We start from the raw sequence: 17,137 nt of genomic DNA, 5'->3' as shown, positions 1-17,137 counted from the left end.
AGGTATGCAGTGTTTACTGAGGGATTACATGATGTACGCGGCTAGCCATGTATAGAAACCTGACACTAAGGAACATGTATGTTGTATAATGAAGGCTAACAGATACTACTGGACATACATGTAACACTGATAATTAACCCAGGACTGTGTGGACTAGTGCTTCTACTCTTGTCAAATTCCAGTGAAACAGTACTTGTTTAGATCTTTAACCTATAGCTATTGATCTTATGATATAAGGAAAGGGATGTTCTGACATGAAGTGTTTTTAGAATAGCCTATATGATCACCTGTCTGGGTCACCAAGCTATATTACCTGAAAGTGAGTCTTTTGGCCATTGTTTGAATAGCAAATTGTAATGTATCTTGTTTTCACACAAACCATATCAATGTTACATGAGACTTGCGTTATTTGATAACAAAAACATTGCTTTTGGTAGGGTTGGAGTTGGGGTTGTTACAGGACTTTGTGTAGGGTTGGAGTTGGGGGTTGTTACAGTACTTTGTGTAGGGTTGGAGTTGGGGGTTGTTACAGGACTTTGTGTAGAGTTCAAGGTGGGGTTGTTACAGGACATTGTGTAGGGTTCAAGGTGGGGTTGTTACAGGACTTTGTGTAGGGTTGGAGTTGGGGGTTGTTACAGGACATTGTGTAGAGTTGGAGTTGGGGGTTGTTACAGGACTTTGTGTAGGGTAAGAGGTACGGGTTGTTACAGGACTTTGTGTAGGGTTGGAGTTGGGGGTTGTTACAGGACTTTGTATAGGGTAAGAGGTACGGGTTGTTACAAACTTTGTGTAGGGTTGGAGTTGGGGGTTGTTACAGGACATTGTGTAAGGTGTGAGGAGGGGGTTGTTACAGGACTTTGTGTAGGGTAAGAGGTACGGGTTGTTACAGGACTTTGTGTAGGGTTAGAGTTGGGGGTTGTTACAGGACATTGTGTAGGGTTCAAGGTGGGGTTATTAGAGGACATTGTGTAAGGTGTGAGGAGGGGGTTGTTACAGGACATTGTGTAGGGTGTGAGGAGGGGGTTGTTACAGGACATTGTGTAGGGTGTGAGGAGGGGGTTGTTACAGGACTTTGTGTAGTGTTGAAGGTTGGGTTGTTACAGGACTTTGTGTAGGGTTCGAGGTGAGGGTTGTTACAGGACATTGTGTAGGGTTCAAGGTGGGGTTATTACAGGACTTTGTGTAGAGTTGGGGTTGTTACAGGACTTTGTGTAGGGTTGGAGTTGGGGGTTGTTACAGGACATTGTGTAGGGTTCGAGGTGAGGGTTGTTACAGGACTTTGTGTAGAGTTGGGGTTGTTACAGGACTTTGTGTAGTGTTGAAGGTTGGGTTGTTACAGGACTTTGTGTAGGGTTCGAGGTGAGGGTTGTTACAGGACATTGGGTAGAGTTGGGGTTGTTACAGGACTTTGTGTAGTGTTGAAGGTTGGGTTGTTACAGGACTTTGTGTAGGGTTCGAGGTGAGGGTTGTTACAGGACATTGTGTAGAGTTGGGGTTGTTACAGGACTTTGTGTAGTGTTGAAGGTGAGGGTTGCTACAGGACTTTGTGTAGGGTTGAAGGTGGGGTTGTTACAGGACTTTGTGTAGAGTTCGAGGTGAGGGTTGTTACAGGACATTGGGTAGGGTTCAAGGTGAGGGTTGTTACAGGACATTGTGTAGAGTTGGGGTTGTTACAGGAATTTGTGTAGGGTTGGAGTTGGGTTTTTTTACAGGACTTTGTGTAGGGTTGAAGATGGGGGTTGTTACAGGACATTGGGTAGGGTTCAAGGTGAGGGTTGTTACAGGACATTGTGTAGAGTTGGGGTTGTTACAGGACTTTGTGTAGGGTTGAAGATGGGGGTTGTTACAGGACATTGGGTAGGGTTCAAGGTGAGGGTTGTTACAGGACTTTGTGTAGGGTTGAAGGTGGGGTTGTTACAGGACATTGTGTAGAGTTGGGGTTGTTACAGGACTTTGTGTAGGGTTGGGGTTGTTACAGGACTTTGTGTAGGGTTGGAGTTGGGGTTGCTACAGGACTTTGTGAAGGGTTCGAGGTGAGGGTTGTTACAGGATATTGTGTAGAGTTGGGGTTGTTACAGGAATTTGTGTAGGGTTGGAGTTGGGGTTGCTACAGGACTTTGTGTAGGGTTGAAGGTGGGGTTGTTACAGGACTTTGTGTAGAGTTCGAGGTGAGGGTTGTTACAGGACATTGGGTAGGGTTCAAGGTCAGGGTTGTTACAGGACATTGTGTAGAGTTGGGGTTGTTACAGGACTTTGTGTAGGGTTGGAGTTGGGTTTTTTTACAGGACTTTGTGTAGGGTTGAAGATGGGGGTTGTTACAGGACATTGGGTAGGGTTCAAGGTGAGGGTTGTTACAGGACATTGTGTAGAGTTGGGGTTGTTACAGGACTTTGTGTAGGGTTGAAGGTGGGGTTGTTACAGGACATTGTGTAGGGTTCAAGGTGAGGGTTGTTACAGGACATTGTGTAGAGTTGGGGTTGTTACAGGACTTTGTGTAGGGTTGAAGGTGGGGTTGTTACAGGACATTGTGTAGAGTTGGGGTTGTTACAGGACTTTGTGTAGGGTTGAAGGTGAGGGTTGTTACAGGACATTGTGTAGAGTTGGGGTTGTTACAGGACTTTGTGTAGGGTTGAAGGTAGGGTTGTTACAGGACATTGTGTAGAGTTGGGGTTGTTACAGGACTTTGTGTAGGGTTGAAGGTGAGGGTTGTTACAGGACATTGTGTAGAGTTGGGGTTGTTACAGGACTTTGTGTAGGGTTGGAGTTGGGGTTGTTACAGGACATTGGGTAGAGTTGGGGTTGTTACAGGACTTTGTGTAGGGTTGAAGGTGGGGTTGTTACAGGACATTGTGTAGGGTTCAAGGTGGGGTTATTACAGGACTTTGTGTAGAGTTGGGGTTGTTACAGGACTTTGTGTAGGGTTGAAGGTGAGGGTTGTTACAGGACATTGTGTAGAGTTGGGGTTGCTACAGGACTTTGTGAAGGGTTCGAGGTGAGGGTTGTTACAGGACATTGTGTAGAGTTGGGGTTGTTACAGGAATTTGTGTAGGGTTGGAGTTGGGGTTGTTACAGGACTTTGTGTAGGGTTGAAGGTGGGGTTGTTACAGGACATTGTGTAGGGTTCAAGGTGGGGTTATTACAGGACATTGTGTAGAGTTGGGGTTGTTACAGGACTTTGTGTAGAGTTGGGGTTGTTACAGGACTTTGTGTAGGGTTGAAGGTGAGGGTTGTTACAGGACATTGTATAGAGTTGGGGTTGCTACAGGACTTTGTGAAGGGTTCGAGGTGAGGGTTGTTACAGGACATTGTGTAGAGTTGGGGTTGTTACAGGAATTTGTGTAGGGTTGGAGTTGGGGTTGTTACAGGACTTTGTGTAGGGTTGGAGTTGGGGGTTGTTACAGGACATTGTGTAGGGTTCGAGGTGAGGGTTGTTACAGGACTTTGTGTAGAGTTGGGGTTGTTACAGGACTTTGTGTAGTGTTGAAGGTTGGGTTGTTACAGGACTTTGTGTAGGGTTCGAGGTGAGGGTTGTTACAGGACATTGGGTAGAGTTGGGGTTGTTACAGGACTTTGTGTAGTGTTGAAGGTTGGGTTGTTACAGGACTTTGTGTAGGGTTCGAGGTGAGGGTTGTTACAGGACATTGTGTAGAGTTGGGGTTGTTACAGGACTTTGTGTAGTGTTGAAGGTGAGGGTTGCTACAGGACTTTGTGTAGGGTTGAAGGTGGGGTTGTTACAGGACTTTGTGTAGAGTTCGAGGTGAGGGTTGTTACAGGACATAGGGTAGGGTTCAAGGTGAGGGTTGTTACAGGACATTGTGTAGAGTTGGGGTTGTTACAGGAATTTGTGTAGGGTTGGAGTTGGGTTTTTTTACAGGACTTTGTGTAGGGTTGAAGATGGGGGTTGTTACAGGACATTGGGTAGGGTTCAAGGTGAGGGTTGTTACAGGACATTGTGTAGAGTTGGGGTTGTTACAGGACTTTGTGTAGGGTTGAAGATGGGGGTTGTTACAGGACATTGGGTAGGGTTCAAGGTGAGGGTTGTTACAGGACTTTGTGTAGGGTTGAAGGTGGGGTTGTTACAGGACATTGTGTAGAGTTGGGGTTGTTACAGGACTTTGTGTAGGGTTGAAGGTGAGGGTTGTTACAGGACATTGTGTAGAGTTGGGGTTGTTACAGGACTTTGTGTAGGGTTGGAGTTGGGGTTGCTACAGGACTTTGTGAAGGGTTCGAGGTGAGGGTTGTTACAGGACATTGTGTAGAGTTGGGGTTGTTACAGGAATTTGTGTAGGGTTGGAGTTGGAGTTGCTACAGGACTTTGTGTAGGGTTGAAGGTGGGGTTGTTACAGGACTTTGTGTAGAGTTCGAGGTGAGGGTTGTTACAGGACATTGGGTAGGGTTCAAGGTCAGGGTTGTTACAGGACATTGTGTAGAGTTGGGGTTGTTACAGGACTTTGTGTAGGGTTGGAGTTGGGTTTTTTTACAGGACTTTGTGTAGGGTTGAAGATGGGGGTTGTTACAGGACATTGGGTAGGGTTCAAGGTGAGGGTTGTTACAGGACATTGTGTAGAGTTGGGGTTGTTACAGGACTTTGTGTAGGGTTGAAGGTGGGGTTGTTACAGGACATTGTGTAGGGTTCAAGGTGAGGGTTGTTACAGGACATTGTGTAGAGTTGGGGTTGTTACAGGACTTTGTGTAGGGTTGAAGGTAGGGTTGTTACAGGACATTGTGTAGAGTTGGGGTTGTTACAGGACTTTGTGTAGGGTTGAAGGTGAGGGTTGTTACAGGACATTGTGTAGAGTTGGGGTTGTTACAGGACTTTGTGTAGGGTTGAAGGTAGGGTTGTTACAGGACATTGTGTAGAGTTGGGGTTGTTACAGGACTTTGTGTAGGGTTGAAGGTGAGGGTTGTTACAGGACATTGTGTAGAGTTGGGGTTGTTACAGGACTTTGTGTAGGGTTGGAGTTGGGGTTGTTACAGGACATTGGGTAGAGTTGGGGTTGTTACAGGACTTTGTGTAGGGTTGAAGGTGGGGTTGTTACAGGACATTGTGTAGGGTTCAAGGTGGGGTTATTACAGGACTTTGTGTAGAGTTGGGGTTGTTACAGGACTTTGTGTAGGGTTGAAGGTGAGGGTTGTTACAGGACATTGTGTAGAGTTGGGGTTGCTACAGGACTTTGTGAAGGGTTCGAGGTGAGGGTTGTTACAGGACATTGTGTAGAGTTGGGGTTGTTACAGGAATTTGTGTAGGGTTGGAGTTGGGGTTGTTACAGGACTTTGTGTAGGGTTGAAGGTGGGGTTGTTACAGGACATTGTGTAGGGTTCAAGGTGAGGGTTGTTACAGGACATTGTGTAGAGTTGGGGTTGTTACAGGACATTGTGTAGAGTTGGGGTTGTTACAGGAATTTGTGTAGGGTTGGAGTTGGGGTTGTTACAGGACTTTGTGTAGGGTTGGAGTTGGGGTTGTTACAGGACTTTGTGTAGGGTTCGAGGTGAGGGTTGTTACAGGACATTGTGTAGAGTTGGGGTTGTTACAGGAATTTGTGTAGGGTTGAAGATGGGGTTGTTACAGGACTTTGTGTAGGGTTGAAGGTGGGGTTGTTACAGGATATTGTTTGTGTAGGGTTGGATTTGGGGTTGTTACAGGATATTGTTTGTGTAGGGTTGGAGGTTGGGGAACAGCTATCTGCAGGGAGTGATATTAGAAAGGATATTGCAATGAAATCACTTTAAGGATGAACAGTTTTTTGCTATTGTCAAGCTGGAAGTAGTAAAATGTCACCAATATACATTAATTTGCTGATTTTCTATATTTTCAGGCTCATTCTCAGAGGGAAGAGAGCTATATAAAATTACAACAGCACCGCCAGCTTCTCAAGGAGGATAAACACAATCTCACAGAACATGAGCGGGAGAACTCTAGAATTGTAAAGATTGCTGAACGTTCAGACACGGCACTCACAGAAACGTATTAGATTAAGTGACAACTCCTGATCATACCAGGCATGTCTGGGAACATTCTCTGAAACATGTACACAAACAATGCATTTTGTCTTGTTACATGTGTGGAAGAAGGAGAAGATGGTACTGGTTTGTATGGGGTTAGAAAATCTATGGTTTATCTCTGGGTGATTTTCTAGTGAACTGTTGAGGTGATGGATGTTGCGGTTCCATGACAGTCTGAGAGGGTAACAAGGTATATCCTAGTGAAATGTTGTGTAACTACAGGCTAGTAGAGTTGTATGCTGTGGATGATCACTTGTAGGCAGACTCACAAGTTTATATTATCCGCTTACTATTTAAGAAATTTCACTGTTTGATTTTCGGAACTCAAATTGATAATGATATACTATTATCATAACTACATAACAGAACTATTCCTATTTTTTCTGTGTGGCCAGGCTAAATACAAACCTCACCATCTACCAGTAACCTTGTTGTAAGGATACTTATATCCTTTAGTTTCGTGATTCTCTCTGATCTGGTTCACTCAATGTATCAACTACTCTAATGGGTCTTTATATAGAGAGGACAACTGTCATCGTCATAGGTTGAAAGGCATTTCAGTTTCTGACAAGTATGAAATATCAGTTTGTGTGTGCAATAATTAGAATTATTTTTCTTTTGATGATTTCATACACTGAAAAATAACAGTCAAGGAATGTAATGGTAAAATTCATGAAGCAGAGAAGAGTTTAGAATGATCTGGCGTTGTGAAGTTTCTTATCCTGAATAACACAACTGTTGTTTGTCGGGATTGGCAGGTTTGAAGAAGAAATAGCTTATTGTGGATTTATTTACAAACTTTTCTTAATTGAATATGGTAGGAATAAAATCAAACATTATAGAAAAGTTGAAAAAAAAAGAAAAACGTTCTTCAACAGTCAACACTAAGAGGTACACATCAGCCAACAGAATACTAATTAGAGACAACATGATATGTCAAATAATTATATTGCTACAGGGTTGTTTGATTGTAGAATCTGCAATGTACATTCATACAATACATGTTTTGGGTGTGGGACAAGGTATGAGTAGGAAAAGGGAGATTATATATATATGGTGGAAATATGCATACTCGTATAATATATTGTTACAACAACATGTGCTATAACTGTGATAGTGACTGTTTATAGACAATGCTTGGCATACCACTGTCAGAAGCTATCATTTTATATATGTATACATTTTACAAATATATTGTCTTGCTTTTTTTAAAAGAAGAGATTTTATAGATAGTTTTCCTGTAATGAGAACAAGATTTTTTGTTTGAAGTTTAAAGCACTTATATACATAGTATATCTGAAAGCAAGGCATTGATTTAAAGATATAGATCTGAGGGCAGATGTGACATCTGTCCATTAATGAGATTAATTAATTGACTGCGTCATTATATAATAATGAGTGTCGTTTGAGGATGTATTCAGGGTCAAGGTCAGAAGAAAGGTAAAGGAAAAGATAAAGCTATACTCCTATGTGTATACCACTTTGAAGTAATGAGGGTTTTGACTGACTAATACTGGTTTTTGACTGACTGGTGGTACAGTGTACTAGTATGGTTGATTTAGAAATGTTATATCTAATGATGATGGTAATCTAAACTTTGATTTATAACCAAGTCTTATCACGACAGTCTACTCTAATATGAACAATTTGCTCATTGAATATCAGAAATTATACTCTCTATACATCTGTTAGATAGAAATTGTACCTCAAATGTGACAATGGTTTGTGTAAGTGCATGTTTGTGTGTTATGTATTAGTGGTGCCGTCCCGTATATCAGTTTAGAAACATTTGTATGTGTGTATCCAGAACAGTCTCAGTATCAGATATGCTAACTTAATCACTTTGATGGCCATATGCATCATCATTAGATGGCCAGTTAGGTTCCACATTAGGTTAAAGTGCCTGTTGTTATGATGGTGTAGTGTTGTTAGGGCGTATCCTTTGTGATATAACGGTTACTGATGGCATTAAAACCCGATACCAATAGTAACCTTAGATATCCCATGATATATCACATTCCGGGTAGAGTTACTGTAAATGTTGTGTCACCAATACTGTATAAAAGTTTAAATGTTTTAACAATATCGTTCTGCTGGATGTTCAAGAACAGTTTGAAATGTATATCCCAATCTAATTACGACATTTGTTTCATGTTGTAATTATATTGATGGAGGCACAACACCGCCTCTCTGTCTCAGGCCATGTACCACTGTACCACTGTAAAAACTGTTCACGGGAAAGAAGACTGTGTTTGCTTTTGTTTGTAAGAGATGTGAGAAGATATCTGAGAGACTTTGTTATATAGATATACAGTTTTTGTTTCAATTTTTAACAAAGATTTTCATATTTTAATAATCTTCCACTATTGTATTCAACTGTTGCTGTGCTAATTCAGAGTATGTATTTGTTTGTTTTGTGAGCCATTGTATACATTATATACATTGTACAGTACATATGATGTTGCACTCACAGCATACACAATTGTTATCTGGGGTGTTTTCAAACATATATTTAGCGTTTTATTTATTCATTGCTGTATTTTTTCCCCAAAAAAATCCTTATTTCATTTATGGAATATTGATGAGTGCACAGAACACGATTGTAATTTACTGTTGATTGAAGCAGACACCTACCATACCCCTGATACACATCATGCTGACATATCATATATTGTACAGTGTTACATACAGGAGTATCCTATTGTCTGTAGGTATTGTAGTAGATAATCCTGATCCTGGCTTGCTACCTCACTGTCCATGATCTCCACGGGATATTTGTATGGAAGGCAGGGAAGCAGAGAGCTCTGTAAATCATTTATTGTGTTGTGTTGTCAGATTACGTAGTGTTAAACCATTTGTGCCAACTACAATGTCTGTAGACAGTTACAATACCTGTATGTTCTGCGATTCCCTTGTTGATAAAGGGATGGTAATTGATTCAGTATTAGACTATAACACACCCGACCACAAATAAAAGTCTGGAGTTCATGTTGATCATCATTTACACACAAATCATACAGTCTATTACAGATAAAGCTCGTTACAGCCGTGTGTTGGAACTATAGCCACAAATCCTCGAAAATATGATATATTATCTCACTGCTTCTAGTTTGTTATAAAGATATAAATGCTGCTGTTGTTTCTGAGAACTGTGATATGATGAAAATAATGATATATTAATATGTGATCCCCAGGCATTTGTGATATGATTATGGTAAATTGATTTGTGATAAAATTATGGTAAATTGAATATAAAATAAAGAATTCATAAAATGTACATGTTTGTTTTATAATTATATTTAGTTAAATATTCAAGATCGTAATATAACACGTACATATGTATTCAATGTTGATAGATTTCATAGAAGGTGCAACTGATCAAATTCGAAGGTTCAAACAGTTTTAAAAACTTTCTGATATATGTAGTGCTACATAGGCAGAGCAAACATTCAAACTGATTCTTGTGATACCAATTTGTGTTGGTATCCTTGGCCCTTTAGAAGTTTTACCATTTGTGTTGGTATCCTTGGCCCTTTAGAAGTTTTACCATTTGTTTTGGTATCCTTGGTTCTTTAGAAGTTTTACCATTTGTGTTGGTATCCTTGGCCCTTAGAAGACTTACCCATTTATTTTGGTAGCCTTGGCCCTTTAGACGTTTTACCATTTGTGTTGGTATCCTTGGCCCTTTAGAAGACTTACCCTTTGTGTTGGTATCCTTGGCCCTTTAGAAGTCTTCACCATTTGTTTTGGTAACCTTGGCCCTTTAGAAGTTTTACCATTTATTTTGGTAGCCTTGGCCCTTTAGACGTTTTACCATTTATTTTGGTAGCCTTGGCCCTTTAGAAGTTTTACCATTTGTGTTGGTATCCTTGGCCCTTTAGAAGTTTTACCATTTATTTTGGTAGCCTTGGCCCTTTAGACGTTTTACCATTTGTGTTGGTATCCTTGGCCCTTTAGAAGACTTAACCATTTATTTTGGTAGCCTTGGCCCTTTAGAAGTTTTACCATTTGTGTTGGTATCCTTGGCCCTTTAGAAGTTTAACCCATTTGTGTTGGTATCCTTGGCCCTTTAGAAGTTTAACCCATTTGTGTTGGTATCCTTGGCCCTTTAGAAGACTTAACCATTTATTTTGGTAGCCTTGGCCCTTTAGAAGTTTTACCATTTGTGTTGGTATCCTTGGCCCTTTAGAAGTTTAACCCATTTGTGTTGGTATCCTTGGCCCTTTAGAAGTTTAACCCATTTGTGTTGGTAGCCTTGGCCCTTTAGAAGACCCACCCATTTGTTTTGGTAGCCTTGGCCCTTTAGAAGTCTTAACCATTTATTTTGGTAGCCTTGGCCCTTTAGAAGTCTTAACCATTTATTTTGGTAGCCTTGGCCCTTTAGAAGACTTACCCATTTGTTTTGGTAGCCTTGGCCCTTTAGAAGACTTACCCATTTGTGTTGGTATCCTTGGCCCTTTGGAAGTTTTACCCCTTGTGTTGGTATCCTTGGCCCTTTAGAAGTTTTACCCATTTGTGTTGGTAGCCTTGGCCCTTTAAAAGTCTTAACCATTTATTTTGGTAGCCTTGGCCCTTTAGAAGTCTTAACCATTTATTTTGGTAGCCTTGGCCCTTTAGAAGACTTACCTGTTTGTTTTGGTAGCCTTGACCCTTTAGAAGACTAACCCATTTGTGTTGGTATCCTTGGCCCTTTGGAAGTCTTGCCCATTTGTGTTGGTATTCTTGGCCCTTTAGAAGTCTTATCCTTTGTGTTGGTATCCTTGGCCCTTTAGAAGTTTTACCCTTTGTGTTTGTATCCTTTGCCCTTTAGAAGTTTTACCATTTGTGTTGGTATCCTTGGCCCTTTAGAAGTCTTACCCTTTGTGTTGGTATCCTTGGCCCTTTAGAAGTTTTACCCATTTGTTTTGGTAGCCTTGGCCTTTAAGAAGTCTTACCCTTTGTGTTGGTATCCTTGGCCCTTTAGAAGACTTACCCATTTGTTTTGGTAGCCTTGGCCCTTTAGAAGACTTACCCATTTGTGTTGGTATCCTTGGCCCTTTAGACGTTTTACCCATTTGTGTTGGTATCCTTGGCCCTTTGGAAGTTTTACCATTTATTTTGGTAGCCTTGCCCCTTTAGAAGTTTTACCATTTGTGTTCGTAGCCTTGGCCCTTTAGAAGTTTTACCCATTTGTGTTGGTATCCTTCGCCCTTTAGAAGTTTTACCCATTTGTGTTGGTATCCTTGGCCCTTTAGAAGTTTTACCATTTGTGTTGGTAGCCTTGGCCCTTTAGAAGTTTTACCATTTGCGTTGGTAGCCTTGGCCTTTAGAAGTTTTACCCATTTGTGTTGGTAGCCTTGGCCCTTTAGAAGACTTACCCATTTGTGTTGGTATCCTTGGCCCTTTAGACGTTTTACCCATTTGTGTTGGTATCCTTGGCCCTTTGGAAGTTTTACCATTTATTTTGGTAGCCTTGGCCCTTTAGAAGTTTTACCATTTGTGTTGGTAGCCTTGGCCCTTTGGAAGTCTTATCATTTGTGTTGGTATCCTTGGCCCTTTAGAAGTCTTACCATTTGTTTTGGTAGCCTTGGCCCTTTAGAAGTTTTACCCATTTGTGTTGGTAGCCTTGGCCTTTTAGAAGTTTTACCATTTGTGTTGGTAGCCTTGGCCCTTTAGAAGTTTTACCATTTGCGTTGGTAGCCTTGGCCTTTAGAAGTTTTACCCATTTGTGTTGGTATCCTTGGCCCTTTGGAAGTCTTACCATTTGTTTTGGTAGCCTTGGCCCTTTGGAAGTCTTAACATTTGTGTTGGTATCCTTGGCCCTTTAGAAGATTTACCCATTTGTGTTGGTGTCCTTGGCCCTTTAGAAGTTTTACCCATTTGTGTTGGTATCCTTGGCCCTTTAGAAGTTTTACCATTTGCGTTGGTAGCCTTGGCCCTTTAGAAGTTTTACCCATTTGTGTTGGTATCCTTGGCTCTTTGGAAGTCTTACCATTTGTGTTGGTAGCCTTGGCCCTTTAGAAGTCTTACCCTTTGTGTTGGTATCCTTGGCCCTTTAGAAGTTTTACCCATTTGTGTTGGTATCCTTGGCCCTTTGGAAGTCTTACCCTTTGTGTTGGTAGCCTTGGCCCTTTAGAAGTTTTACCCATTTGTTTTGGTATCCTTGGCCCTTTAGAAGTTTTACCCATTTGTGTTGGTATCCTTGGCCCTTTGGAAGTCTTACCATTTGTGTTGGTAGCCTTGGCCCTTTAGAAGTCTTACCCTTTGTGTTGGTATCCTTGGCCCTTTAGAAGTTTAACCATTTGTGTTGGTAGCCTTGGCCCTTTAGAAGTTTTACCATTTGTGTTGGTAGCCTTGGCCCTTTAGAAGTTTTACCATTTGTGTTGGTAGCCTTGGCCCTTTAGAAGTTTTACCATTTGTGTTGGTAGCCTTGGCCCTTTAGAAGTCTTACCATTTGTTTTGGTAGCCTTGGCCCTTTGGACTTCTTACCAATGATGTGGTTGTCTTGGCCCTTTGGACGTTTATTGAATGACCATACAGAAAACATCCGTCATTTAAGCAATGAATCGTGATTTTAATGTTATATAGTCGATATGGCAGAAAGATGTATGTTGGGCAAAAATGCCTTTTTTTAACGTTACATTACCAACGTGGTGTTATAACCTAAGGCACTATTTGTTATAGGCGTATGGCGGCAACTGCCTCTTAGCCTTGTTTCAATGGGAAAATGCGGAGCAATGTAAATATAAGTGTATGAAGATAAGGAATTACATGCGTTAAACAAGACATATTAGTTACATTAGCTGAGATTTGTAATCTAGTTAACAATCGCACAAATCATCCGTAGTCACACTACTTAACCAAAGATACATGTTTACTTTACTATACTAAATATATTTTGCCTGTACAAGTGATGTTCACAACAGGCATTTGCCAGTCGGGACTAGAGTATTATTTTCATTATCTAGATTATCCTGATCCCATCGGAGTATATACATGTATAATAGTTTATTATCATACGGGTCCAGCACTTTAAGAATCGAGTGCAGTATTAGTCCATTTAAAGGAATATAGAAGTCTAATACAAACCATAACTCTTACCCAAAATAGATGACGATATTCAATATTTTCAAGGAGAATATGCTCATTTGTTCTGGATGTGTCTTCTGCTGGCGATATCATGATGACACCTTAAGAAAGACAATATCGAAGTGATGGAATAATTTACATGAAAAATATAGAAAATATAAAAATTATATGCTCGGTGTGATAAAACAGCAGTAAACATTTTATCACATTTGTGAAATATAAGAACAGATTATACCTCACAGATTATATAATTACTCGTCATTTGTCATTTTCTTAAGCACTTTTGATAATACAATGTAGAAGAACGACACTTTCTAGTTACTGCATTGAATGCTGTCATTCCTTAGGTTCAAGTGCAAATGAAACGAAGGTACACCTGACCATATTTTGTATGTATTTTGGTTTTTTATCTTCCGAATACTCAGTTGGCGTTAAATAGACAGTTAGGGTTATTAGGTAAACAGAAAACAAAGAATTTGTCTTGAAAGTCTTGAATACTAGAAGTCCGTTCCAAATGACGGTGTCTTGTCAATGTGTAACGCCATTATCAATACGACGTCAAACAAATGCTACTGATACCTACTTTTTTGTTTTTTTGTTTAAATGAAATAAAATTTAATAGTTTCTCGCAAAGTATCATATATCTCACAAATTTTGCAAAATGTCGATATTTATCATGACTGTGAACGGGCAACATAAAACATCCTCTATTTACCCACAACACAGGCAGAGTAATGTAACGTGGAGTTTTTATTCTTTTTTCTTGTTTATGACAACTCTGGTAAAAAAAAAATGGTAACCTTTTTGAAATTTCACATCTATGTACCCCGTTGAGGTTAGTTATACATATTACTGATCGAATTATAAAACCCCAGAAAACGAAATGTTGGAAGCACAGTAATACAGGCCTGTATTATTTAATAAATTTTCATTTTATTTTGGACGAGTTTGAAGTGAAAGTCCGCTTGGTTTATTGGTATATAACTACAATAAACTGTTCGGAGAGTTTATAGTCTACACAATGTGTCAACTAACAGGGGAAGGGATGAGAAAGGAAAGGCTTCTTTGTCGATTATTTGGTATTTATATAGTGATAAACTGGATTGTTTGTAATCGGGTAAGTACCTTGTTTGTGGAGTTCGGAGGACACATTCATGGTTAGCTTAAAGCCACATTTAGGCTTTCTTTGGCAAAATGAATTTTAAGATAATACAGCATGCTTTGTCCCCTTCATAGATCCACGTGTTCGCGATAGTACTAATACACTCATTTGTAGCTATCTAGAAAAATGAGCTTAATATTATGAGTTATAGTATAATTTCCATATCTTCCGTGACCTTTTCCAAGGTTTTACCTCCGATAGCTGAAATACACAGACTATGTGAACTTGCACGAAGACAGCATATTGGCTAGGTATGTTACACATATTGCTCAGATTGTGCGATATCCTCATTAAGATGACTAAGCTTTGATCCAATCGTTGGTGGTGTTTGAGCATCTTCTTGACACATAACAGGACGAGAGTTCCTGCTTGACTTGTTGACGCGCTGTTTACCTCCGTTTGTCCTCGGCTGTGTTATTAAAGTATTAAAGTAAGGACGCTTTATTCAGGAAAGGACCACTTGGCCATTTTTGAATTATATTAATGTCAGGAACACTTTTATAATACAGATTAAAGTGGTCATTCCGGCGAACTGACCAAACACTTGAGGCCGTTTTGAAGTTTTGGGGGTTGGTCAAACAGCAATGTATGGTCGGGTAACATGTCACCGATGTCCGACTATAGATTACAGGTCACATCTTATAACGGATTCAGCATTTAGTAAATTGGACATTTAGCATCAAGTTGTCCGCATCTCTTACAATCTAGATCACCTTACTACCATACCTTACATTCAACTCTGTAATACGAGTTCGTAGATTGTATTAGGTCGTCAAATAAAACATATTCCCTTATACATGTGCCCGCATTAACGCACGCACACGCACGCATGTACTTCAAATCCTACATGATCGCACATGAACAAGTACGCTCACATGTTTGGACTTACACATACTGTCAGCGGTACCCAATCTAGAATCGCGCAATGAAAAAGATAGTATCTTCCACTGTCTGCACTAAACTGATGTGATAACTGTCGTATTCTTCAGTTTTATAACAATATGCATTACCTCATTCATGATATACTGATCATCGCACTTTTACGCAAACATGTCAATCGTACAATACTTTAATTATTGTTATAAAACATATCCTATTTACGTATTAACTAATTCTTAAAACTTTACTGTTTCCATTTATTGTTACAAAGAAGTAGTGTAGTTGTTATTAATCGCGAGGCATCTGGAGTTTAACCTTATAAAACATATCGTCAGTGTATAACAAGAAAAACGTGGTTATGATACCTACACCTAGACACGGATAACTTTCAGAAGATTTTTCCTGGAACGAAGTCGATTCTGATGGCAAAATAATCCGAAACATGATATCTTTGCATTGTTTACAATAACATATTTTACTTTAGGGTAGAAAGTTTTATCACCTTTAATTATTCTCTGTTTTATCTGACAACGAAGATTCATTCTATCAATCAATTAAAAAGTTGTTGTAGTCTTAAAAATTACAATGACTATGTTATATTATCTAGTGTTAATTGCGTTATATTATCTACAACGTTAATTGTGTTATATTATCTAGTGTTAATTGTGTAATATTATCTAGTGTTAATTGTGTTATATTATCTACAGTGTTAATTGTGTTATATTATCTACAACGTTGATTGTGTTATATTATCTACAGTGTTAATTGTGTTATATTATCTACAGTGTTAATTGTGTTATATTATCTACAGTGTTAATTGTGTTATATTATCTACAACGTTGATTGTGTTATATTATCTACAGTGTTAATTGTGTTATATTATCTACAACGTTAATTGTGTTATATTATCTACAACGTTAATTGTGGTATATTATCTACAACGTTAATTGTGTTATATTATCTACAGTGTTAATTGTGTAATATTATCTACATCGTTAATTGTGTTATATTATCTACAGTGTTAATTGTGTTATATTATCTACAGTGTTAATTGTGTAATATTATCTACATCGTTAATTGTGTTATATTATCTACAGTGTTAATTGTGTTATATTATCTACAGTGTTAATTATGCTATATTATCTACAGTGTTAATTGTGTAATATTATCTACAGTGTTAATTGTGTTATATTATCTTCACTGTTAATTGTGTTACATTATCTACAGTGTTAATTATGCTATATTATCTACAGTGTTAATTGTGTAATATTATCTACAGTGTTAATTGTGTTATATTATCTTCACTGTTAATTGTGTTACATTATCTACAGTGTTAATTGTGTTATATATTATCTACAACATTAATTGTGTTATATTATCTACAGTGTTAATTGTGTTATATTATCTACAGTGTTAATTATGCTATATTATCTACAGTGTTAATTGTGTAATATTATCTACAGTGTTAATTGTGTTATATTATCTTCACTGTTAATTGTGTTACATTATCTAGTGTTAATTGTGTTATATATTATCTACAACGTTAATTGTGTTATATTATCTAGTGTTAATTGTGTTATATTATCTTCACTGTTAATTGTGTTACATTATCTAGTGTTAATTGTGTTATATATTATCTACAACGTTAATTGTGTTATATTATCTAGTGTTAATTGTGTTATATTATCTTCACTGTTAATTGTGTTACATTATCTAGTGTTAATTGTGTTATATATTATCTACAACGTTAATTGTGTTATATTATCTACAGTGTTAATTGTGTTATATTACCTTCACTGTTAATTGTGTTATATTATCTACAGTGATAATTGTGTTATATTATCTACAGTGATAATTGTGTTATATTACCTTCACTGTTAATTGTGTTATATTATCTAGTGTTAATTGTGTTATATTATCTACAACGTTAATTGTATTATATAATTGCATTGTACATTTACAGACTTTCTCCCTCATTTATTTCCTCAATAATATGAACGTTATATGCTGCCGATTGTGACCCAC

At 38.7% G+C, this 17,137-nt stretch overlaps 1 protein-coding gene across 4 annotated transcripts in view; it reads left to right on the top strand.

Moving 5' to 3' along the window:
- Window positions 1-9,276, top strand: part of LOC117329095 (trichohyalin-like) — a 105,820-nt gene extending 96,544 nt beyond the window's left edge. For all 4 annotated transcript variants that reach the window (XM_033886838.1, XM_033886830.1, XM_033886821.1 and 1 more), the window contains one exon: window positions 5,817-9,276. In XM_033886838.1, the coding sequence (XP_033742729.1) occupies window positions 5,817-5,972 (156 nt within the window). In that variant the 3' untranslated portion in view covers window positions 5,973-9,276. The remainder of the gene's footprint in view (window positions 1-5,816) is intronic.
- The last annotated feature ends 7,861 nt before the right edge of the window (window positions 9,277-17,137 follow it).

Source organism: Pecten maximus, chromosome 1, assembly GCF_902652985.1.
Source record: "Pecten maximus chromosome 1, xPecMax1.1, whole genome shotgun sequence".
In the NCBI taxonomy this organism is placed as follows: domain Eukaryota; kingdom Metazoa; phylum Mollusca; class Bivalvia; order Pectinida; family Pectinidae; genus Pecten; species Pecten maximus.
This window is presented reverse-complemented; position numbering and strand designations above follow the sequence as displayed.